The sequence below is a fragment of the Gadus macrocephalus genome, chromosome 12 (assembly GCF_031168955.1).
Source record: "Gadus macrocephalus chromosome 12, ASM3116895v1".
NCBI lineage: Eukaryota > Metazoa > Chordata > Actinopteri > Gadiformes > Gadidae > Gadus > Gadus macrocephalus.
The window spans coordinates 24,983,287-25,009,217 of record NC_082393.1 but is presented as its reverse complement, the minus strand read 5'-3'; the positions used below and the strand labels follow the sequence as shown (position 1 = coordinate 25,009,217).

At 49.5% G+C, this 25,931-nt stretch overlaps 2 protein-coding genes across 3 annotated transcripts in view; one reads left to right on the top strand and one right to left on the bottom strand.

Moving 5' to 3' along the window:
* Nucleotides 1–19,723, top strand: part of lingo3a (leucine rich repeat and Ig domain containing 3a) — a 27,776-nt gene extending 8,053 nt beyond the window's left edge. Inside the window, exons 1-2 of one of the 2 annotated variants that reach the window (XM_060067035.1) lie at nt 14,121–14,829; nt 15,691–19,723. In XM_060067035.1, coding sequence (XP_059923018.1) covers nt 15,771–17,603 — 1,833 coding nt within the window. In that variant the 5' untranslated portion in view covers nt 14,121–14,829; nt 15,691–15,770 and the 3' untranslated portion in view covers nt 17,604–19,723. Of the gene's footprint in view, nt 1–14,120; nt 14,830–15,690 lie in introns of those variants that run through there. The other variant, XM_060067034.1, reaches the window with a different exon arrangement.
* A 2,938-nt stretch (nt 19,724–22,661) lies between these two features.
* On the bottom strand, nt 22,662–25,183 carry si:dkey-172o19.2 (uncharacterized). The gene has a single exon (XM_060068100.1). The coding sequence runs from the start codon at nt 25,127–25,129 to the stop codon at nt 24,062–24,064; it is 1,068 nt and encodes a 355-aa protein (XP_059924083.1). The 5' UTR covers nt 25,130–25,183; the 3' UTR covers nt 22,662–24,061.
* Between the last annotated feature and the right edge of the window lie 748 nt (nt 25,184–25,931).

Here is a 25,931-nt window from a genome sequence, read left to right as displayed (position 1 = left end):
CTCCTCCTCCTCAGAGCGCCCTGCTCCCTCCTCATCCTCTTCCTCCTCCTCCTCCTCCTACAGCCCCCTGCTCCCTCCTCATCCTCTTCCTCCTCCTCCTCCTCCTACAGCCCCCTGCTCCCTCCTTATCCTCTTCCTCCTCAGCCTCCTCCTCCTCACAGCCTCCTGTTCCCTCCTCCTCTTCCTCCCGGCTCCCCCCTCCTCCTCCTCCTCCTCCTCCTCCTCCTCCTCCTCCTCCTCCTCCTCCTCCTCCTCCTCACAGCTCCATCCTCCTCTTCCTCCTCCTCCTCCTGCTCCTGCTCCATCCTCCTCTTCCCCCTGGACGTCTTTCAGGCTGAGTCACCCCTGCTCCCCCCTCCCTCCCCCCTCCTCCCCCTCCCTGCTGATCCTCTGGTGATCTGCATGACTTTGACTCTGTCTGTTTACTTAAGCCGGGGTCAGGCTGCACCATGTTTTCAATCTGACGCAATCACCAAACGACATTCGGTGACTGACTCGCCGGGCGAGAATGTTGCAGTCTGGGCTGCGCTCGCACATAACAACCGTAGTCTCTGGGGGGGGGGGCGGACGGACACAGGGTCGTGCTCTCCACACCCCCTCGAGAGTGGATGCTCCCACGATGTTTGGACTCCGTATCAAATTCAACACACAAACGGGGGGGGGGGGGCTCGCTCGTGGGGTCATTTGTGCAGCCTTAGAACACCGAAACAAAGAATACTGTTAAGCTCCGTCCGTCGCGTCCACAGCCGCTACCTTGTCTTTCATGTTGCCCTGTCTACCTCGTATAGGTTTGCTCACGTTTTGAAAAATGACCCGTTGTCTGCTCTGTCCGTAATGCACACGTTTGATTGGCTGTAGAAAATCCTCCTTCAGATTTGTTTCTCTGACCCCCACACACCATATGCTCATTAAAAGTCTCGCCACTACAAACCTGCAACACGCCCACTGGAATCGTATAGAAAGAGACTGGCGTCTTTCACTCACTCATACATTACTAATCAGGGGGTCTGTCTCGAAATGTGGAATCAGCCCGTCTTAGGGTAGTGTCTTTCTATTGGCTGGCGTTTACATCGCGTTTCAAGCATCCATGAGCTGTAGACTTCAAATGATACAATCGTTTTTGCACTTACTCTCTTGTTTACTACGATGTTGACAGTGATGTGCACACATTCCCTCACCGCCCTTCATCTCTTGACTCTCTCTCTTGAAGGATCTCCGTTACTCCCCATCTGGTAATATCTCTCCAATACGTCTGCCTATCGACAAATTTAATTATGGCATGAGTGTTTCTACCGTCTATGTGAACAAATGAAGTCACGATTGTAACCCTCCCTCTTTGGTATTCAATAGGCAAATGTAATAACAAAGTACAATGAATTAATTCCTTTCCCAAGCGACCACTGATCTAGTTTCAAAGGCTTTTATTTGCTCATTCGCGGCCAACTCATTGAATGCTGACTCCCAGACTCGGTTTCTAATAATGTGCGGAACAATTCATCAACAGCTAATTGCTGCTAATGTGCCAAGTTCTACTCCTCCTCGGTCTGAGAACAGGACAGACCGTGTGCCAGTTATGTGGCTTTCTTGCTATACCAATTGAATCCTCTGTCTTTCCGAAAGTCCCACTTTACGGTAATTAATTACGTGTTTCCGAACTCCCTAATGTCTATTAGGCACCGCTTGTCTGGTGGGGAATGAGGAAAACAAGCGGAAAACACACACTTGTGGCGTTGCCTGTTTTTAACAATATCATTCACTGTAATCACTCAATTCTCCGTTCGAGTGTGCCGTCTAACACAACAGCAAGGGAATTCGATTTCCATTTTTTCCCCACATCTTTCTAATTAGTTCCAAATGTATCTAGGAACAATTGTAATGTTAAGTACTCTCTGTGAACTTGCAATTCATCCTATCTGCTTGTCTGCCTCCGTCTGTCTCCGTTTGCCTGCCTGCTTGCCTGTCTTTCTGTCTGCCTGCTTGCCTGTCTTTCTGTCTGCCTGTGTCTGTCTCGCTGTCTGTCTGCAGCAGTACTGTGGCAGTGTGGTAGTTGGTAAGCACTGCCACTCCACACAGAATCATCACGAGATTAGAGAGTTGGGGACCATAAAGTAGGCCAAATAAAACTTGTGCCGAGATGAGATATGGAATCACACAGTAAAACATAGACTAAGCTGCACGGGCCAGTGCAATTCATTACGCCTTCCTGTTTCTGTTATGTAAGCCAGCAGCACCCATGCTTCGCATTGGACTGCATGTGTGTCCATTGGGGGAACACTTGTAGTTAGTTATTTTCCCCTCTCTCACAGAGTACTGATTCAATAGAGAGCGAATCCCCATTGTCTCAGGCACCAGTGTGATGGAGTGGACTTTTACTCTAGCATCCTCATTAATAATGGACAGCGGCAGGACCGCGGTGATGGAGAGGGAACGAGTGAGAGACTGTGAGTGGGTCACGTTGTCTTAACAGTGCAGGGCTGATGTTGAGGGTCTGGGCGAGAGTGAACAAGCGTTCTGAGCTAAGCGTCTTGCCACCGAGAGTGAAATTACAATTAACGTCATACCTTATGGATCCTAATTTATTGATGTGTTGAGGTCATCACATCATGTTTTCCCAATGATTTCCTGCCCTTGATGGTGCCTGACCAAATATGCCTCTTCTGGCATGAATGCATGAAAACATCAATAGATGGGATTCTTTCTATAAGTGATGAGATGCGAGCACACATTATTTATCCCCAGAGGAAGATGCAGATGCTGCTGACACTCAAACATGCTTCTGTTTAGCATATATATGTAGATACTGTTGCGTTTGGAGACTTGGCTATACGTCGGGAAGCGACATCTCAGATTTACACGGTGTAAGATGTTTAGTGAAGTGCTTTACGCACACGCAAGCGACTGACGTTATTTCATATGAATATCATTTAGATCAGCCTGTAAAATATTAAACCATGCCAAGCCATCAAGGGCTAGAATAGCATAGCTGTTCTTCTCCGTCTCCATTTCTCTCCAAAGTCTGCTTCTGTGTGAATAAACCATTTTGTCTGTCAGTCAGTCTGTCTGTCAGTCTCTCTGTCTGTCTGTCCCTCTGCCTGTCAGCCTTTGTTGCGTCCGCCTGTCTGCGGTGTCATCTTGTCTTTGTGTCTGTCTTTCCTTCTATTCATCCGCTCATCCTTCACTGCATCTCTCTGTAGTCATGTCATATGATTCTGCCGCTCGCTCGCTCGCTCGCTCCCTCTCTCGCTCTCCCTCTCGCTCTCCCTCTCTCTCGCTCTCCCTCTCTCAACCCTCGCTCTCGCTCTCCCTCCCTCTCCACCTTCCCCTCCCTCCTCTCCCCTTCTGCTCCCCACCTTTACTTAAGTTCTCCCTCAGGTTCCCTTTCCTCTTACTCAGCCACTTCGACCCCGTCTCCCCCTCTCCCACCCCCCCCATCTCTCCCTCCCTCCCACCGCCCCCGTCCTCTCCATCCCTCTAACCGCGCCCTCCTCTCCCACCCCCCCGCCACCTCCTCTTCCTCTCCCACCCCCCTGCCCCCTCCTCTTCCTCTCCCAACGCGCCCTTCGATATACTCTTACTCCTCTCTCTGTAAGCGTCCTCTTCCTCACTCCCTCCTTCACCACTTCTCTCTCTCTCTCTCTCTCTGTCGCTCGCTCGCTCACTCGCTCCCTCTCTGGACCCCCCATAGGCCGCCACTGAGACTGTCACCGGGCCCTGTGGTGCTGGCGACAGCCAAAGTCACCCCCACCGTGGGTGTCGACACTCGGAGTCCGACAACTTGGGGGGGGGGGGGTCTGGTGGGAAGCTTGAGGGCTCCGCATGTTCTGTGACCTTGTGATGTTTCCACTTTGTGTAATGACCACCGCCACCACTAAAATAGCCTCCGCCGTCGCTGGCTCCATCCTCCGACGCCCTCGTTCCCCCGGCTCCCGGATGCAGCGGTGGAAGCGTTGGATCTTCCCAAGTCGGCTATTTTAATCGCGTACGAAAACATGGATCAGTGGCCCTGCTACTGGAGCGTGGGTGTGATTTTCTTGGAAGTGAAGATGTTCATTACGTGCGTCACAATCAGCCAACAACCTGAGTAGCCTTAACCTTCATATACGGTGCTTTGTGTATAAATGCGTACCCTCGGATGGTGTGTTTGTGTATCTAAAGAGGTGCTTCAGTGTGGACTTTCTCCCGGTTGCTCTTCAGGTTGGCTTGAGGCATCTCCTTTAGTGAGCGGAAACATGGCAGCGATGTTAATGAGCGCCTTCAGCTAAACAAACCCACGTTAGCGTGCTTTAGCGGCGCGCGGCCTAACCGCGCCTGCGCCATCTCTTCGGAGGTCTCCGCGGCGAGCCCAGAGAGTGCACGTTGTCCAGCGTCTGACTCGACCAATCCCACACTGGCTCGTCTCTTATCATCTCCTGCGACTCCTACGACTACTTGCACGTCGTCCTTTACTCCCCGACGCTAAGAACACCGAGCTCTCTCTCCACGGGGAGCGTTCACGGGTCAGGCGGTAGACGGGGCGAGCCGTGCCTCGCGGGCGACGTCTGTTCAAAGGGTTGATTACACGGGCCGAACTTTCTCCACGGCGCGGCTGTCGACTTATGAATTATGAATGGGCGTGAATCCGGCGCAGGAGCGGCTGCGGCGGCGGCCGGACCTGGGGACTTACTTTCTATTCAACACTCGTCGCAGGCGCCCCCCCCCCCCCCCCCCCGCCCTCGGCCGACTCGTCTCGCTCGCCTGCCTTCCCTCCCACGGGATCCCGGGGTCTGCGTTAGATTGCCTCCTGAAAGTCGAGCCCCTGGCCCCATGATATGAAATGTTTAAGAAATGAAAACCGCATTGTCCGTGGCTCCGGTGTCTCTCTGCTCGCTCACTACGCTGCGCCGTGGGGGCATTAGGTTTTGCGTTCTGACCCCGGCCCACTCTTGCTTTTAGTCTTCTCTTTAGCGCAGAGAGGTCTCCTGTTCTAAGTGCGGGCGTAGCTGACTGCAGGTGACTCGTTGGTATGCGGCGGGTTACCTAACAGAACTGATGAATGGAAGCCATATAGGAAGCGGATGTCTTTAATGATGCCACGGAGAAGGACATGGATCGCCCCAGGCTCCGGGAAGGATCAGACCGGGTCTGAGTGAAGGGGGCTCGTAACGGGGTCCTCTCGTGTGCCTATCCACGGAGACCAATAAGGGCAAACATGAGACGGAGAAAAGTAATGCTGCTCTACAAAAACCCGTTGGACCGAGTATTGAAAACAAGTTATTTTCTTCTCTCGTCCATGATTCATCAGGTTCCCAGTTTTCCCTCGTCTCTTACGTTCGGGCGCAAAGGTTAAAAATCCGAGCACATTTTCGTAGATATCCTGTGACTGTGTGGAGCAAGAAGACGCCAGGAATAGTTCATCCACCCACATAACAACAAAGTTACTCATTGGTTTGAAATCAGGTCCCTTTCGGACCATTTCCTGTTTAGCTCGACTCCATCGGCCGAAGCCTTTCTGGCTGGATCTTATTGGAGGCTGTATGTCCTGCCTCAACCAATCATTGTCAGCCATAAAGTATACAGCAACATATTATGCGTTATGAAGTCTAACACGTTTAGGCTGCCGAGGGTTACGTCTTTCTAAGCACACACTCGGGGACTGTGACAGGAATGGTGTATTGAGGCAAGGACCTGGAGACTGGGTTGTAATTGATGGTGAATCTACAGCAGCCCCTGATCTCTGTCCTTGAGCAAGGCATTGATTGATCTCCACTCCAGGGGGTTGCCGCACGAGTGAGTTACTGTGCTGCGACATCTTGTGTGTGTGTGTGCGTACGTGCTTGCGTGTCCGTCCTGTCCTTTTTTTGAAGATAGCGATGTGCATTTTGACTAAATTTGAGTGTTCCCCTGTGTGCGTGGTTCTGTGTGTTTGTGTGTATCATCAGATAATGTAGTGGAAATGGTTCCAAGATGAAGGCGCGTCCCGGCCTCAGCCCCCTGAGTATGCTAATGTGAATGAAGAGGGCAGGAGAGTGGCCAGCAGGCATCGCAAATACCCAGGCTGAAATGATGGCTGGTGACGGGGCAGAAAGGCCAGCCAAGCAGTACGGAACTGCCAAGAGAGATCTCTCCCCCCGCCCACACACACACGCGCGTGCACGTACACACACCTCCCGTGTGTGGGAGATGTCTCCGTGCCCCCCAGCGTTTCGCTGGGATTATAAAACTCACAAGATGGTGGTGCAAAGGATTCCACTTTTAATTGGGGGATTTGGGTTTTATGGGGGGATCTGCCCTTCCAGGGTGGACATTAACGATAAAGCCCAGGCTCTCGTTAATGTGTGGGGTTTGATTTTTCAAGTGATTTAATCAACAGAGATAACAGAGGGGGCCCAAGGATTCCAACAACCTAGGATCTAATGTTCCCTTTCAGTATTACTAATGAATGAGGGGCTAAATGAGAGAGATATCACTGTTGGAAGATGTATTTGATAGTTACATTTCTTTCTTTCATTTAGTGTATGTGATGAATTGTTGAAGTGAGCCATTGAGCTGACTGGATGGTTTCACAGCGGCTCTGCTGCTCCACTTGAGTCCTAATGGAAGTAGACAGTGTGTTGTGTCATGCCCACTTCCCGTTGTGTCCGGCACTCTGAGGCCATCACGGCTAAGCAGCCCACTGAGAGACACCCACCTGTGGGTCACTGTCTGACAAACGGTGGGTCAAAGGATCCAGCTCTTCCAGGAAACCCCAACCGAAAAATCCCTCTTTGGGCTAAGCTTTGGTAGCTGAACTCTCACACGTTATGAAGAATGCTGAACGTGTTCTAAAAGGAATATACGTTTCAATCATTCTTTCGACATCAGCATAAAATTCTGTCCTGTTTGGAAGTGAAGACATGAAAGCGTCGTGTTCTGAGTCAAAGCCGTCCATCATTTTTGCACGGCCCCATCCACCCTGCTTACCTTTTATCTCCAGCCTGCTGCACATGTGGAGGAGCTGGAGCCACATGGAGGGAGACAGGGTAGGGGAGAGCGGGAGGCACGGAGAGAGGGAGGGAGGCATGGAGAGAGACGGCGTAGGGGGGAGTCGAGGCGGGGAGAGCGGGAGGCACGCGGAGAGAGAGAGAGTAGGGGGGGAAGTCGAGGCAGGGAGAGAGGCAGTGTAGGGGGGGAGGCATCGAGAGAGACGGTGTGGGGGGGGGGGGCATGGAGGGAGAGTAGGGGGGAGTCGATGCACCGAGAGAGACAGTGGGGGAGGCAGGGCGAGAGACAGCGGAGGGGGGGAGAGAGACAAGGTAGGGGGGAGAGAGACAGTGTGGGGGGGGTGGGGGGAGTCTAGGGAGAGAGACAGTGTAGGGGGGGGAGTCGAGGGAGAGACAGCGCAGGGGGGAGGGAGACAGCGTAGGGGGGAGGCATGGAGAGACAGGGAGGGGGGAGTCGAGGCAAATGACGACTTCCACATGGGGTTCTAGGCGCACGGGGGGGGGGGGGGGGGGGCTTCAAGCCAGAACATACATCTAAAAGACGGGCGGCCTCCATTGCCCGCATGCCTTGGTTGACCTATTTAAGACAGTCCCCCCAGCCGGCTGGCTGGCTGCGGGCAGCGTAGACAGACGAGATGGAGGAGATGAGGAGGAGATGGATTGATGCTGGGTTGGCCCAGTCGTGGGCTGGCTCTGTGGTGGGTTGGCCCAGTGCTGGTTGGGCTCTGTGGTGGGTTGGCCCAGTGCTGGTTTGGCTCTGTGGCGGGTTGGCCCAGTGCTGGTTTGGCTCTGTGGTGGGTTGGCCCAGTGCTGGTTTGGCTCTGTGGCGGGTTCCAGGGAGAAGCCTTCGCTCCCTCATCAGCAGATGCAAATGAACGCTTTCAAGATGCACCTTCCCAGCTGTCGTGGCTGGTGTTCGTGCGTTTCATCATCTTGGAATACATCAAATTAATCCTGACAAAGAAATAAAGCCGTTGTTAATTCAGATTAGAGTGTTCGGAATATGATTAGTCGTCTGGTGTGACTCAGTCTGGTATTTGAACCGTTATATTTGATCAAATCCCATGAGTCTAGCCATCATGTTGGAAGGAAATGAATTAAATCTCATGTGTCCAATTCTCGCTGTATCTTCTCTTCTGCTCTTTAATTCCTGGACACGAGTGTCATCCGATTCAGCGGTTTTTATCTCGCCTCTGCCTCGATCGGATTCACACAATCACACCCCTCCGACAGGTTTAGACCTGGGACTCCTGATTATTTCTCCCTTCCCCTTTAATTCGTTATCAGGGCGATCTGACCTTCTAATGCGCAGTCCCTTCATGGCGTTCTGGACGTTGACTCACCAGCCGTGTAATGGCATGACTCACCGTTACAGTGGGCCGCTAACGAGCTCGCTGGGTGATGCAATAACTCTCTGGTGGGGGGAGTTCTATAAACATCGATGTGTGTGTGTGTGTGTGTATGTGTGTGTGTGTGTCACTGTAATTGCCGCGGTCAATTACAGTGACAGGCTGCTGTCTCCTTGGAGAGTTCAGGGAATCTTACTGATTGTTCGGTTGCCTGCTTACCCAAACGGGGCCGTCCCTGGGGCGGAGGTTGATGGTGTTTCTGTCGGTGAGTCTGGAGGACCTCTGCTCCACCCGAAGCGGCGTCGCTTCAGCCGTAGGTACCGTAAGCCTGCTGTCGTTGAGCAGGGTTCATTCGTTCGAGCTTCCTGCGATCGTTCGAGCACGGTGCTGCTCCGAGACGAATCTGAAGATGTGGGAAAAAGCGTTTCCTCTCTCTGTCTTCTTGAGACGCTCTTCGGATGGATATCCCGCCTCGGCACTTACTATCGATCAGTACAGGAATCAATGGAGGCGCTGTTATCGACGCCGTCTCTTTCATTTCCCCCTCCTCCTTCAATTTCAATTATGGCCGCCGATGGGTTCCTGTTGTTGTTGCTGTTGTTGTTGTTGTTGTGATCCAGGTCCAGGCTCCGCCCCTTCCGTGTCAGTGGGTCAACTGCGCTAAGCGGAGTAGTGGTCAATTATTTATTGACGACTTTCCACGTGCAGTTGGCGGTCGCTGGTTCTCTCCCGCTCATTAAACCTGCACGGCCCACGGACACACACACACAGCGGACATGGACACACACACAGACGCACATGCGTTGGACGCATACACGGAGGACGCACAACCTTTAGTCAAACTACTTTAGTTTCACTGTTTAGCGATGAGCACGTCGTTAAGTCGTTAAGGGTCTCTCAGTGGGGCCATTTAGGAACCCTGCCCCCTCACTCTCACGCACACACGCACGCAAATTGTGCACACTGTGACATATGGTGGAGCATGTAGGATTGGCTCAAAGAAATAGCCGCACTAAATAAGTAGTCTGTTTTCAGGCAATCTGTCCCTCGTCCATCCTGAACTGACCTTACTTGTCACCGCTTTGTCCACGGCACGCACACATGCACACGCACACATGCACATGCACACATGCGCACACGTGTGCAAGCTCACAGTCAAAGCCCCAAAGCCTGCCGTCCTCCATTTGCTGACTGGTCGTCCTTGTCCGGGATGGCCGCTGAGGGACTGCCTTTAGAGGCGATCCAAACACCTGAGAACCAGCTGGGGGGGACAGGTCTTTCACTTCATCTTTCTTTAACGCCACCTCTTTGTATACTTTCTTTTCAGGGTCGCTTCCTTCCTCAGTCTGTTGCCCTCTGATGCTCTCTGTTTCTCTTCATCCCCCGCTCCCTTTATTTCAGTCTCTTATCTGCTCAGTTTCTTCTCTCACTCCTTCTGTCCTTTCTTCCCCTCAACCTATCTCTCTCTTTCTCTCCTCACCTCATCTCTCTCCCCCTCAACCTATCTCTCTCTTTCTCTCCTCACCTCATCTCTCTCCCCCTCTCTCTCTCTCAGTGGATACACAATAGTGTGTGTGTTTGTGTGTGTCGTGGTGTGTGTGTGTGTGTGTGTGTGGTGGGGGGGGGGGGGGGGGGGTCACTGGGAGCCCATGAGGGTTTGAATGTCCCTGTGAGGAGAGTGCACCAGGCTGGGTGCTCTTCTCCCGCTGTCACGTGTTGGCCTTTCGTTGCTCCCTTCACACCCCCTCACTCTCTCTGGCGCGTCGGCCCCTCTTCTTTACTCATGATAGACTGGCGGGTTCCTAGGCCCTAAGTCCTGCAGCGTGTCATGTGACCGCGTCATGTGACCGGGTCCTTCCATAGTTGACGGATCTCAATCTGCCTGCTGCTTGACCTTCCTGAAATACATGTGTGTTTGTGGAGAGAGTTTCTTTCCGGGCATACACGCACGCACGCACATGCATGCAGACACAGACACAGACACACGCACGGAGACAGACACACGCACAGAGACAGACACACGCACAGAGACAAACACACATACATGAACACAGAGACACAATGTCAGGGACACTAACACAGACACACAGACACACACACAGACACACATAGAGACAGACACATAGAGACAGACACACACACACAGACAGTCAGAGAGACACACTCACAGACGCACACACAGACACACCGAGAGAGAGACACAAACACACACACAGACACGCATACACAAACACACACACACAGACACGCATACACAAACACACACAGACACAGAGACACACATACACACACTAGTGAGAGAGAGAGATAGTCACAAAACTCATTAAGGAAAGATCAAGATGAATAGAATGCATTTCAAAGGCATTTACAGAAGATAAAGAGAAAACAAAATACCTGCGAACACACACCCTAGCGCGCACACACACTGCCAAGGCGCACACACACTGTCTATTTACTGTCTTGTATACCTCTCCCTGGCTCCCTCTGCCATACACGGGCAGACGGAGTCCACAGTGCCTTTGTGTGCATATATTAGGCCCGTGTGTGTGCATGAGTAATGTGATGGATGTGTGCAGGCGTTGGCAGGCAGCGCCCTGCTGTCTGCGCCCAGTCTAATGCCTCCCTGGTTCAGCGAGAGGGAGTCTCGGGGAGACTTCGCTTTGCATCGCCGGGACCGGGGACAGCCCCAGCATAATCAAACCATTAGCCCAATTAGCCGTCTCCCACTCCCCCTTTGATAGCTCAGCGCTCCGAAACCAAATCAAAGATGAGAGAGGAGCAGCTCTGGTGTGGAGCTCTGGTGTGGTCGGGAGATCATTATATATCGCCCTGTGTGTGGGGTGGGTGGAGAGGGGAGGGTGGGGATTGGGTTGGATGAGAGGGGAAAAGGAGGCAGAATCATGCACACTTTCATCAGGACCTCCGTGCCCCTGTTGCGCTCCACTGCCCACTCCATGGGCTAAATCCGGCTCTACTGCTGGATAACCTGCACTCGGCTCCTCTCGTTCTCACACTTTCTGTTTGTGAGGGAGAGAAAGACTCTCTATATCCTCTCCCTCACTCTCGGGGTATCTCTCTGTCTCTTGTCTTTTGTCTTTCTTTCTCCTTTCTTATCAATCCTACCACTCGCACTCACTCACTCACTCACTCACTCACTCACTCACTCACTCACTCACTCACTCACTCACTCACTCACTCACTCACTCACTCACTCACTCACTCTTTTGTGGTCTCTCTCTCTCTCTCTTCTCTGTCTCTGTCCGTCTGTCTCTAAGCCCCTCTCTCTCTCCAAATCTCTTTACCATCCATCTCTCCCTCCCTCCCTCTCTCTCTTCCTCTCTCCCTCTCCCTCTCTCTCCCTCTCTCTCTCTCTCTCTCTCTCTCTCTCTCTCTCTCTCTCTCCATCCCACGCTCACAGGCTCGTCTCTGCGTGGTTACCTGCAGTGTCTCTGAAGGGTAATTGGGTTGCGGTCCAAAGGCACATCCACTCCGCGTCGCCGGGGTCCACCCACGACGGGGGGCCGCCCACGACGGGGGGCCGCCCACGACGGGGGGCCGCCCCCGACGCTGACATTACTCCCCCAACACCCCGCTCATTACGTCCCCGGTCTGAGGTGCAGGCGCCCCCAGCAGGGAGGCGACCACACGGGTGAACGACTCGAGCTCTGGGATTGGACGAGGGGATTTCAATTAACGATTCAAAGATTTGACCATTTGAATATGCTAATTCCCCCAGGAAACAATCCTTTCATGACCAGTAGGGGGAGGAGGCTTTGCGACTGTAAAAAAAGATAATATTCTAAGTAAACAGGCTTTGGGGCTAAACAAATAATAAATCATAATTTATTTTCAATTAATTAAATTAATAATTGAGGAAGTAGATGGTAAATATTATGGTATGTCTGAGTTTTCTTGTCTCCTCTGAGCGATTTCCCCAATTATGCCCTCCAACTAATAGTTTCCATCGTGGTGGCAATAAATGATGGTCCTCCGAAACAATCAATTATGTTTAACAATCTGTGAGACCATAATTCACCGGAGGAATCCTGAGGCGACAAGCGCTTCTTAAGACAAGAACACCTGCTGTACTTAAAATAAAACAAATTCCACACTCTCACACGCACACACACACATCCACAGACACACACGCCCACATACACACAGACTCTCACACACACACGCATCCACAGACACACACAGAGACACATGCACGCACAGAGACAGACGCACACAGACGCGCACGCACACACACACACACACACACACACACACACACACACACACACACACACACACACACACACACACACACACACACACACACACACACACACACACACACACACACACACACACACACACACACACACACACACACACACACACACACACGGAGGCTGGCATAAGCTGGTATCCAAATCCTCACTTAGTGTAAACTGTGGATCAGTGTAGCTCTAGTGTACTACAGCAACTGAACCATCAACTGATATTCATCTTCCCCCCCCCGGCTCGAGTTCTGTGAGGGGCCCCTCCAACACATGCACGTAGATATAAGGCATATATACATTATGTATGTTTCCGGCTACTGTGCACCAGCGTTTGCAGTGTGAGGCCCCGTGCGGCTGGCCTACGAGGGGCACCTCATTGAGGGATGGCCACCAGATATGGGGGGCCCGGAGGAGTGACATGTGACCGCTGAGAAACTGGAGAGGAGTGGGGTGTGGTTAGGGGAGGAGGAGGGGGTCAAACGGGGGAGGGTACGGTTGCTAAGCTGAAATATTGTTGTGGTTTTTTTTTCCGCCCTGCCCCTCCCTGTGCTATTTACAGAGATGTCATGTTGAACTTGTGCTGCGGCAGGTGAGTGTCTCGGGCGGGTGTTGTGGAGGCTGTAGCACGCGGCTTAGCGCTGGTGGGCCGGGCCGCGTGTGGCTTGGGTCAAATCCTCGCATCATCTTCTTATCGTCGTAGCGATTGCGTTCTAGACATGGGTTTTGGGCCCCAATGTTTTTCTGTTTTTAATATTTGATGAGCGAATAAATAGGCCTCTAGATGCTCTTTAATGAAGGACTCCATTTCGATCAATAGATCAAATGGATCGATGACTATCGGAGTGCAGGTGTGTTAATGTGCGAAGGCCATGTATCATGCTCCAGGTATACCAAACATTCCAGCGTCAAAAGCGTATCATTTGCAGTTTTTTTTAATTAATGGCAAGTCTCCTTTTCCTTGGTGCCTGGACACCATCTGTCCTGGTTCCCAAGGGTTCAATTAATCACGGTGGTAGAAAAATGCTTGTGAAAGGTCAAGGAGAAGGGCGAGAGCAACAGGTCTCTTCTGAAGTGTCCACCAGTGTATTTATAATACAGACGGCCGTGTTGTTGTACCTCACTGCTTATGAGAACATGCCTTCGAGTCCCAGCTAACCTTACATGGGCAAATCGTCAGCAAGTCAAATTACTCTGGTGACAAATTGAATTATGCTTAAGCGAGAGAGGGAGCTGGGCTGTGAACCAGAGCGGGAGCGTGTGTGAGGGAACGCGGACGGGAGTTGATGAAGTCATCTGAACCAGAAGCAGGTGTGAGCGTCTGACAGGCTCAACCAACCCTCCTCGCGCGCACACGCACGCGCGCGCGCGCGCACACACACACACACACACACACACACACACACACACACACACACACACACACACACACACACACACACACACACACACACACACACACACACACACACACACACACACACACACAGTGTCTACACTTCCCTGTAACTGCTGTATGGCTCCAATCCTGTCTTGTGGTTTAATGGTTGTTATGTTGTCGCTCGCTCTCTCTGTCTGTCTCTCTCTTTCTCTCTCGCTCTGTCTCTCTCTCTTTCTGTCTGGTATTCTAAGCCTTTTTAAGGAAAAGCTTTGCTTGTTCCGTTTCATAGAAAAAATGGATGAATTAGTTTTGTGTCCAGTTGGTCATTTTTACAGCGTGGCAAGTGGATTGACCTACTAAGTGAGTTGATACCTCACGTGTAAAGCGATGGGAGTGATACATACATAATAAATATGAACTCAACCATCTGTTCAGTCACCACAATGCCATTGAACACGCGCTCCTATAAGGCCCGAGGGATCTGCTGAACATGTATTATCAGTCATCGAGTATCACTTATTGATGCGTGTGTGTACGAGTGTGTCTTTGTGTACATACGGGTGGGTGTGTTTTGTGTGTGTGTGTGTATGCGTGTGTATTCTTGTGTGTGTATGCGTGTGCACGGGTGTGGTCTGGCGTGTTATAAGCCAGCACATGTGTTTGTCATACGAAACCCGTACGCAGGCCCTCTTCTCTTATGGCCCCATGCCTCACGGTCTGACGGAGGGGCTTATTGTGATGCAGTGGGTTGGAGCGTGGCGCCATAGCCAGTGACCTTGCCTGCGACTACCTATGCAAAATGAGCTGTCAACCTGTCCTATAGAGACTCACATTTCACATCGCACCAGATGTATTGGAAGTTTCCGTCTGTTATGGTGGGTGTGCTTATTTTTTCCATTAGATGTGCTGTATGTGCCTTTTTGTTGACTTCAAGTATGAAGTCTACTGTGTGTTTGTTTGGTTCCCGACGTGACTGTCTGCCCCGGAGGCATTCCGGTGTAGGATTGCCATGCTTCTCTGTTGTCTCGTTTTTATAGCAAAAGAATTCGGAGAAACTATTTTGAAAACATTTGTTAACAGAAAATGGCGGCATGCCAGACACACATTTAATAACCCTTACCGAGTAAGGTTTCACAAGGCTCTTACAATGTGTTTGTAAACGGTTGCTAGTGCGGTATAGTAAAGGAACAAAGATACTATTATAAGGATTCAAGAGAGGTGTTGCATTCCTGGAAGTTGAAGTTAAAGTCAGTGAATGAATGCAGATCCAGTCCTTCAGAATGGCTCTGGGTTTGATTACACTTGTGGGCTGGGTTAATCAGTCTGTAGTTGAAATTCCACTCATTTAGGATTGCTTGATCGCAGCTGCTGAATTGGAATTGAGTTGCTTTAACTTCGTTCACTCCTTCTCGGTATCAGCCCGCTTACAGTCATGCACACACGCAGACACACTTTATACCCTTCTCCATCCGTTTTTTCTCAATTATTCTTACATGACATCCCGCATTTTTTCTGTCTGTCTGTCTGTCTGTCTGTCTGTCTGTCTGTCTCTCTCTTTGTCTGTCTCTCTCTTTGTCTGTCTCTCTCTTTGTCTCTCTCTCTCTTTGTCTCTCTCTCTCTGTTTCTCTTTCTGTCTCTCTCTCTTTCTCCGTCGTGTCTCTCTCTCTCTCTGTCTCTTTCTTTCTCTGACTCTCTCTCTGTCTCTGTCGTGTCTCTCTGTCTCTCTCTCATCGCAGGTGTCTGGCCCGGTGATCCGTCCCCAGAGAGGCGCAGGAAGCGACAGAGTGGTGGTGCCGTTGGCTGCGGAGGGGGCACCATGGCAACGTGCCTGGGACAACAATCACGCTGCCTCCTGCTCCACTGGTTCCTCCTGCAGATGGTGACGGTGTCGTCGGTCCGCGGTCAGGGCTGCCCCCAGCGCTGCGAGTGCTCGTCCAAACTCAAGTCTGTCTCCTGTCAGGGAAAGCGTCTCTCTGCCCTGCCTGACGGGATCTCCCCGGACACCAAGGTGCTGGACCTGAGCGAGAACAGACTGCGCTGGGTGGAGCAAGGCGACCTGCTCCCCTACCTCCGCCTGGAGGTGCTAGACCTCAGCGGGAACACCATCAGCGTGCTGGAGCCCAACGCCTTCGCCGGCCTGCAGAGCCTGCGCTCGCTGTCTCTGAGGGGCAACCAGCTGAAGCTCATCCCCATGGGGTCCTTCTCCCGCCTGGCCAACCTCACCTCGCTGGACCTGAGCGGGAATAAGATTGTCATTCTTCTGGACTTTACGTTCCAGGACCTGAGGAGCCTGAGGAGGCTGGAGGTGGGAGACAACGACCTGGTCTACATCTCCAACAAGGCCTTCCTGGGCCTGGTGGGGCTCCGCGAGCTGACCATCGAGAGGTGCAACCTGACGTCCATCTCCAGCCAGTCGCTGTCGTACCTCCGGAGCCTGGTGACCCTGCGACTCCGCTACCTCAGCATCTCCGCGCTGGAGGAGCAGAACTTCCGCAAACTGGGTGGCCTGAGGGGTCTGGAGATCGACCACTGGCCTCTTCTGGAGTACATCTCCCCCCACAGCCTGCAGGGCCTCAACCTGTCCTGGCTGTCCATCACGCACACCAACCTCACCTCCGTGCCGACCTCGGCCCTCCGCACCCTGGCCCACCTCACCAGCCTGAACCTCTCCTACAACCCCATCTCCGTCCTCGAGTCCTGGGCTCTGCGGGACTTGGTGCGGCTCAAGGAGCTCCACATGGTGGGCGCCAACCTGGTGACGGTCCAGTCGTACGCGCTGGGCGGGCTGCGGCAGATCAGCCTGCTCAACCTGTCCGCCAACGGCCTGGTGACGCTGGAGGAGGGCGCCTTCCAGTCGGTCAACACCCTGCAGACCCTGCGTCTGGACGGGAACCCTCTGGCCTGCGACTGCCGCCTGCTGTGGATCCTCCAGCGCAGGAAGACCCTCCGGTTCGACGGGGCCGCCCCGGTGTGCTCCTTGCCCGTGGAGGTGCAGGGCCGGGCTCTCGACGCCTTCTCCGACTCGGCCCTCCTCGACCACTTCACCTGTCAGAAGCCGAAGATCCGCAACCGCAGGCTGCAGCAGGTCACGGCGCGCGAGGGCCAGGTGGTGTCCTTCCTGTGCCAGGCGGAGGGCGAGCCCAAGCCGGCGGTGTTCTGGATCTCTCCGCAGCGGCGACGCATCACCACAAAGAGCACCGGCCGCCTCACAGTGCTGCCGGACGGGACCCTGGAGATCCGCTACGCCCAGGTGACCGACAGCGGGACCTACATCTGCATCGCCAGCAACGCCGGGGGCAACGACACCTACTTTGCGACGCTCACGGTGAGCGGACTGCCCCTCGACGCCGCCCTGATGGCCAACCGCACGTACTACGCCGGAGACCTGAACGACACGAACCTCAACGACACCAGGGTGTTCCTGAAGTTCACCCTGGACCTCAAGACCATCCTCATCTCCACGGCGATGGGCTGCATCATGTTCCTGGGGGTGGTGCTCTTCTGTTTCATACTACTGTTCGTGTGGAGTCGAGGGAGAGGACAGCACAAGAACAACTTCTCTGTGGAATACTCGTTCAGGAAGGTGGATGGGCCGGCGGCCAGCGGGGGTCAAGGAGGAGCAAGGAAGTTCAACATGAAGATGATCTGAGCTCACCGAGATTCTCTTTTCCAATGGATTCCCATACAGTGTTTTTTTTTGTTGCTGACAATGGGAATAATGGATCATGGGAAGGGTTGGAAAAAGGCCCGGTCTTTCTGGGACTTTGATTAACGATGTGATGTTATTTTAAAAGCCTGTTAGCAGCAGGGTAATTTGTAAAATTTAAACGCATCGCAATCTGTGATATTTAATACAAACAACTCTTGGGTATGGTGACGAGACCATGCTGTGAAGACCATTTTTGGTAAAACAAACAACACAAGTTGATTTAAAAAAGAAAAGAAAAAAAAAAAGAAAGATGTCTGAAGATTCCGGATAGACTGTTACACCACCAAACAACACAAGGCCTCCGTCCTGCCTCCACTGGCTGAACAGCTCTGGCTGCCTCTCCGTCCTTCCTCACAGGGGCTGTGCCTCCTACAGGTGTCCCCTCCGCTGCTTCAGTAGTCCTTGCTGCAGTGGTTAACTGATACTAATATCTATGATTGGGACAGATACACTGATCAAGGACTTGCCAATCCTGCCGCGAGTGGTTGAATCGGTTTATTCTTTGTTTTACTCTTTTCACAATACTTTATTTGTACAGGAGTAGTATCAGGCATCGATTGGGTATTGTAGGAGACACTGGCAGTGTGTTCTGCACAGAGTAGATCAGTCAACCGAGGACTGGATCTATGGCTGCAGACGCTCTGTCTCTGCATAACACTGCCAAACTGACCATGCAGAGCACTGTATGATGATATAATGATTCCCAATGGCACAGCACTATCATTGATTTCTAAACTTGTTCATAACTAAATCAATCACTAAGCTAAACACGTGTAACAATGGAGGGATTCCGGTGCACAATTCTCGATTTTATAAACTTGACGTTGCCTCATTTGAAGAGTTGGGGAATTGATTGGTTTGGTTGCTAGGTAGGATATAAATAAAATGTATTATATTTGTCTTGCTTGACATGAAACAAAACGTGTTTGTTAATAATAATGATAGTAGCGTCCTGTGACTTATCAAAGCTGCTGTTCTACCGTAATTCCGATTAGTTTCATTATTTTTTTTATATCTAAATATTTCTGTATCGATATTCAAGGAGCAGCAGCCTCACCAATGCACCACCCCATCAGAGGGCTTGCCGTTGGACATTACGTTGTGTTGAATGATGCCTTTCTCCTTAGCGCACATCAAGTGATTCACGTCTGTTTCGTTCAACTCTTTGGGACCGTGTCCGTTCAGGGGTGGTCTGGACTGACCAGCGGGGAGGGAAGTCAAAGTATTCTTTCAATTTGATCTGCTCCCTATGTTCCTCAGAGGCCACGAGAACGACCACAAGGTTCGCTGGAGGTAAATGATTTCTTTTTTGAAAGTTACACTGCAATGATTGGTTTAATGTTTCACAGGGCACGAAAACAGAAATAATTGGTTTAGAAATAATGATAACATTTTCTTTTTCTAAAGCACAACTTTATATTTATATGTAGCCTAAATGACAGATGGATTAAATTCGTGGAGGAGTAAAGGATTGCATAAAGATTTTTTTAAACCGGCCCTTCATCTAACCTTATATCATTTATATTTGTAATAAATAATGAACACACTTCGAAAGGGGATTTGATTCCTAAAATCGTTCCTCCCCTTTTCTTCTGCAAATAGCAGTTGATTCTATTAGTTGGGCGGTGCTGCTCTCTGCTGGCTGCAAATGGTATAGTTATATGAAATCTCTGTTTCACCTGACTGACGGGCAACACATCAATCAAGAAAAAAACTAATTTGAGTAAAAAAAAAATCTTAAACCCTTTCTAAACCATCCCTATGTTCAATATGTTCAACTAATTATTGTTGCAAATCCTCTTTTGGCCGAATCCCCATTTGGTGTGATTTCAGGTTTAATTCAACCGGAAGCCTAATACAAATTGGTAAAAAATATTTATTTATTTCCCGCATTTTAGAAATGTAATCAATGTGAATTGTCTGACATCCTGCTGATTCTGTACAATATGAAAATCATTGTGTTTGAGGAACATCCTAGACAATTTTGTATTGTATCATTTTATATACGTATAAAGAAGAAGCACACTATTTATAAAGCATGTAACACGAATCAACCAGCAGTCTGTTTCTACTGTCATTTTTACTCGTTATACTTAAGAAATACATCTGGCTCTATCGTCTTTTTGACAGACAAATGTATGAATGTTGAGCAGTCTCTGGGTGAATGTTTGCCTGTTAATTCATTTTTCTGGTCTTGTTTTTCATGGGGAATCGCATCCTGTGGTCCAGGGAGAAAGATACAGGTGTAAAGCATTTCAGACATTAACACTAATCCATTCTCTACATTCTCTTGGTATGACCTTTGACCTATTGGTGTGTACAGCACACTTTGACCTGCATCTCTAAAACGAGAGGGAAATTAGGGAATAGATTTGGTTTATGCCGCCTGATTGTAACTCGTGTGCAGCTTAAATCTCCTCGTTCAGCTCTATGTATTATGGTGTTGATTCTGTTGTGTTGGATTAGAATTTTTAGGAAATGGCAGAGCAACATGTTGACTGCTATGAAACCGGCGTGGCAATGACGCAATCTAGAGTCTTTATCAGAGTCGTAAGTAGGCCTACAATTGGTGTACTACACTTTCACCTGTAGCCTATGTGAGGTTTAAGTATTTCAGCATACCACAACCATCTGTAAATACAGGGTTTGCATACGAGTCCTTCTTTCCTACTTTCAAATAACCCAATAGAATGAAAACTACATTCAATCCTTTATTTATAGATATTTTCTTTCAAGCCATGAGGAACTGAGTTCAGGCCCTGACCACTGCAGTTCCTCAAAGCATAGCGTAAATATGCAAACCAGTTTCACTTCTGTATGATGGCTTGATTGATAAGCTTGTTCAACACCCAAAAAAAGCTGAAATGAGAAAAAAAAAAAAAGGATTGGCCGCAGTATTTTGGTTTGGATTCCGCGTACATTATTAATGTTTAACAGGTTAGAAGACTTAACCTTTAAGCTTTGGCTCATGGGCAATGACTTAATTTATTTAAAATAAGCATTGGCCTTTTTAAATGAGTACCATCGCTTGCAGCTAATTGTCTACTGTTAAGCAAAACCTTAAAACATCTGTGACCTTAATAAAACCACATACTAGATCTTTCTCTCTCATTTATGTATATATATATATATATATATATATATATATATATATATATATATATATATATATATATATATAAATAAACACCAACCAATATACCAACCGATACCAGTTTAATGACTAATATTGAATATTCAAAATTACCACACAGTTGATCCAACCTTGTACTCCCCTTCCCGGCCGTATTACATTATCAATGAGTCATGATATGAAACCTCTTCTACCTCAACACGGTGTCTAGACTAGTGTCTAGTGTCTGTGACCATTTTCTTATTTTTGAAGGACCGTCAGACAAGAGTTTTGTTGTGTTTTATTTCAGTTTTCACATCTCCTCTACTTTATCAAGTCCCTCTGCGTCTCCTCTCAGACATACTAGTCTAATATGGACCAAACCATATTTAGCTGTGTTTTAAATGTGGTAAATTTTCAGAATACAATTTGTGTTGTTTGTCTATTCGTCGGCTGTTGGCTGGTGTATGAGGGGTTAAATTGAAGCTATGTGAGAACTAGAATCCACCGATCGTTTCATTCTATGTTATTTATCTGGTGTTTGACTCAAAACACACACCCACGTTCACCTTGATTATACATATATATATAACACATCTCCATTTCCCAAATCAAACTTGACACCTTGTGTATCCGTAGTAGCTGTCTCTGACACATCATTGACTAGCCGCAAGATTACCGTTTTTTTAGTCTCAAAGTTAAGCAGAACATGCAGTCCTCGTTTTAGGTGAGTTTCCATCATGGCTGTAAAAGCAACGCAAAGTAGGCCTACTCTAAAATATAACAAGACTAGATTTACTATTGTCATTTATATAGAGTTTAGGCTTTCTGTCATTATTTCGTGTGTGTGTGTGTGTGTGTGTGTGTGTGTGTGTGTGTGTGTGTGTGTGTGTGTGTGTGTGTGTGTGTGTGTGTGTGTGTGTGTGTGTGTGTGTGTGTGTGTGTGTGTGTGTGTGTGTGTGTGTGTGTGTGAAAAAACACAGGGAAGCAACAGAAGAAGCAGGTTGAGGCCAAGGGGATTTCCGGATTGAAAGAGACTGACCATCTTTGCTAGCGAACATTCACACACATGCTTCTTTATCAACAAACTAATCATAGAACGCCCGCCTCTTGATTGGTACTCTCTTGCCTTTCTCTTGCCTCTCTTTGCGTTCGAACATTCTCACACCTGTGTCTGTGTGCCCTCGCGTCCCTACTCAGGAAATGGAGATGGTTAGACGTTCTTGCTGTGTTATTTTTTTTTTTATCTCAGGCTATGTATGGTAACTGTCATTTTTGGAAAGCAAACAGCGATTAAATCCAAATATTGGCTTGAGTTATCAGTTGGTAGGTTGGTAGAAATCTAACTGCGTGGTTTTGTCGCCTATGGGCTTAGGAGTGCCACCTTGCACACGGTAAACCTCCGGGATAGCTGTACCTACATGTTTGGAGTGACCCAATCGGTTTGCTCTGAGACCGTAAACCTCCAGGGAGTCCCTTTCCCCATGTCTCCTAACCGTGCTAAACATATCAACATCATTGTTTTCTGAGGCGCTTTAGGCCAAAGAAACAGGATTCTAGACAAGCATCAAAACATTAATACAGATTTAATATAATGCTATTATTGAGGAAGCCGTACCATCTTAATGTAAATGGTAAGCATAATAAAAACGAGGTAATAAACCATCAAGCTGTTAATGCTAGCTAAATAGATACAAATACAGGTTACACTTTACAATAAAGGTACATTAATGAACCATTAGCATTAGTTTAGTATTAGGGTGAGTGGGCTAGTGTTTAGGTTAGGTTAACCCTATCCCAATTCCTTTAGATCATGGATGTCACATGTGACCTAGGTGGAGGAAGGGGGAGAGGAGGAGACGATGTCATTTTTTCACTATATATCACACAATATATCACACAATATATTCAGGCCTTCATTGTTATTTTCTTCTCATCTTCAAACCTTTGTCTTTTTGCCGCCCCTTTGTTTGTTGTTCATCGACACAGTGCCTACTCTAGTTTGTCCAGTTAGGTGATGTTGTAGCGCCTATGTCTGGTTACATTCGGAACTGCACACTGACCTACTGATAGGTCAGTGTGATGGTGATAGTCATACAACCTTTTGTTGTATGACTTGTTTCGTAGGTCTCTGTTCACATAATGTAACCCTGTTAAAGTTTAGAAAAATCCTAAAATGTTATAAAATAAATAGACGATACGGTAATAAAACATGTTTAGTGTGGACCATTAGTGCTACAATGCTGACGTAACGTCTAATTGAAAAGAGAATGCGAATGAATACCAATTTCCAAGAAAATTTACTAAATAGTTGGACATAGCCTATTTAAATATTTATTTCCCCCTAAAATACTAAACAACCTCAGAAACTTGCGTCGGCTGGTGTTTTGACACCCCCACAAACCTCAGAATGGATTATTCCATAAACAAGAGAACGACGCTACCCGTGTTAATTTGTGCGATTAAATATATTTACACTAATAATTAATCCAACTATGACATCAAGTTTATAGAGCTAATTGATTTTAACCCGAAGGAATATTTCCAAGCCTGCAATGATAAAATGTTAACATGTTAGATGACAAAAAAAACAACGTAAAATGAGCTGATTTTCACGGGGAAATCCGTGATTTGGACCCGGGGAAATCCCACCAACCAAGACCTCGTGTGCTGGTTGTATGTGCGGCTTTTCCTAAGAAACGTAGGTGCGCAACGTTTTCAAAGACCAAGGCCAAGAGTTCAAGATCATGTGATATGCAGTATACAAAAAGTTTAATCTCATCTGTTGTGATTTATATGATCTATTACTCTATAAAATATGTGCGAGCAGTAGGCCCTATTAAAGATTACTACTTTGCGTATAGTCCACAGCATAATATTTGTATCAAATGATTAAACATTAAAACATTTAAAAATACAAAAACACACACACAAAGCAGTGCTTTTGATAATCATGACGACTTGATCAAAAGGAATAAATTCCTCCTTTTTTTTTTATTTGTACGCATTAGCAAAGAAAAACGGAAAAGCTCTGACTTCCACTATAAGATATGACTAACGACCCACAAACCAAACCACACGTTTCATGTAAATGCATGCCATTTATCAGCAGGCTACTTTACAGCTATGACTCCCCCTCACCTAATAACTGCACACTTAAAAGAGAAAAAACGAAACAACAGACTTTTGTTTCCAGGTTCAGACGAACCCCCTGCTCAGCATCCAGGAGCATTAATCCCGAGGTGAGCAGAAGTTTCTGGGGCCAGCTGCTGCTTCCCCCCCTACCCTACTCCAGGGCCATGTAGAGGGGCAGACGGGGGTACAGGCCCGGGTGGGAGAGGTACCCCGACCCCCAGGGCACCATGGGCTGGTTCTGCCAGGCCGGGTGGTGCAGGGGGGGCATCAGCCAGCTCTCTGGGCGCATCACGGAGGCGGGGGCGGAGGAGACGGCAGGGACCGGGAGCAAGGTGCTGGCGGGGACGTGGTGCGTGGAGGGGCCCTGCGGCTGCGGCGGAGCCTCGGCCCTCTTGTCCCCCGTTTGTCCGGTGGGGCTCCCGGGCTCCCCTTTCCCCGGGGAGGGGGTGCAGGCGAAGGGGTGGAACGGGAGCAGCTCCTGCTTGAAGCCGCCCTGGGACTTCGGCGGCTCCCCGGGCTCCTGCGCCGGAGCTCCGTCCGCGGAGAGGGGCGGCCAGCCGTGGCCCAGGGGGTAGGCGGCCACCTCGTGCTGCCCCCTCCCCAGCACGAAGGCGTCCCTCCCCCCGCGCCCCCACCTCCCGCCCGCCTGCAAGAGGGTGGACACCGGGTAGAGGTAGGGGGCCGGCGGCCGGGGGGGCAGGCACATGCCGGCGGGGACGGAGCCGGCGGCCGCGTGGGGGCGCCTGGCGCCGAGGCTGAAGCTGTACTGCAGGGCCAGCATCTCGGCCCTCAGCTGGGCGTTCTCGTCGCTCAGCGACAGCAGCTCGCCCTCCATCATGAGGTCGTTGAGCCGCCGCTTCTCCCTGGAGCGCCGCGCCGCCTCGTTGTTCTTCTGCCTCTTGTCCCAGTAGCTGGTGTCCTTCTTCTCGGCCGGCGTCATCTCCCGCTTGCGGCGGAGCGCGACGGCGTGGCCGGAGTGGCGCGGGCAGGTGCGCAGCGGCACGCGCAGCAGGTGGGAGGCCAGGGCGGAGGGCCGGGGCGCGGGGTAGAGGAGCCGCACCGCGGGGCTCACGCTGTCCTCCTCGCCGCCGCTGCTCTCCACGGAGGAGGTGGAGGAGGGGGGGTAGGAGGAGGCGGAGGAGGGGGGGTAGGAGGAGGCGGAGGAGGGGTCGAAGCAGGAGGAAGGGCAGGTGCTGTCCCCGGGGCCCGAGCTGGACATGATGTCTGGAGAGCGACGGCAACGGCGGCCGACTGGAGAATGACGCTGTCGGGTTTCTGCTTCTCAGTAACAGCCTTTTTTTTTGGTAGGTGTTGATAGTTGAAAAAAAAGCGGAACCACAAACTCAAGCACTCGTTTTATGAAATGTCGAAGGGTAAAAGTTCGAAATTACAGGGAAATTATAACTTCTGGAATTTAACTCAATTATATTTCTCGTTCAACTTTTACTTTTCATGTCTAACTAATATCTTGAATACTTTGTAGTATATTTTTTACTATTATTCAGACAATTGGTACTAATTTGTCAATCTAAGTTCCTCTATTTTCCTGTACGACTTTCAATCAGAAACGCTGGGAAATAATTATATTTTTGTAATCATAATTGTATTAACTGCATAAGGCTTGATAAATTAAACTCTTGAGTTTAGCTACAATTTTGGAAAGTGCAGGAGCCTTTTTTTTTTTAATTATATCTGTTGCAATACATCCTCAAACCTTACCTTCTAATCTACCTTTTCTAAACTAATATTGCGAAAAAAAAACTAAAAGCTTGGAACATTGCAACATTGCATGACAATCAAAACGAAACTTACTACTACTTATTACTTTCCGAATAAATTTTCTATATATTAAAAGTAATATATGTATTGATATATTTAAAAGAAAAAATAGAATCAAATTTGCTTCAATTATTATATGCACATACCTGTTCTTAATAGAGAGCCTTGAGCCTGTCTTTGAACGATTAGCAATTTATTTATAAAAGAGCATGACGCGGTCTTGTAGCGCACTGTTCGGAGCT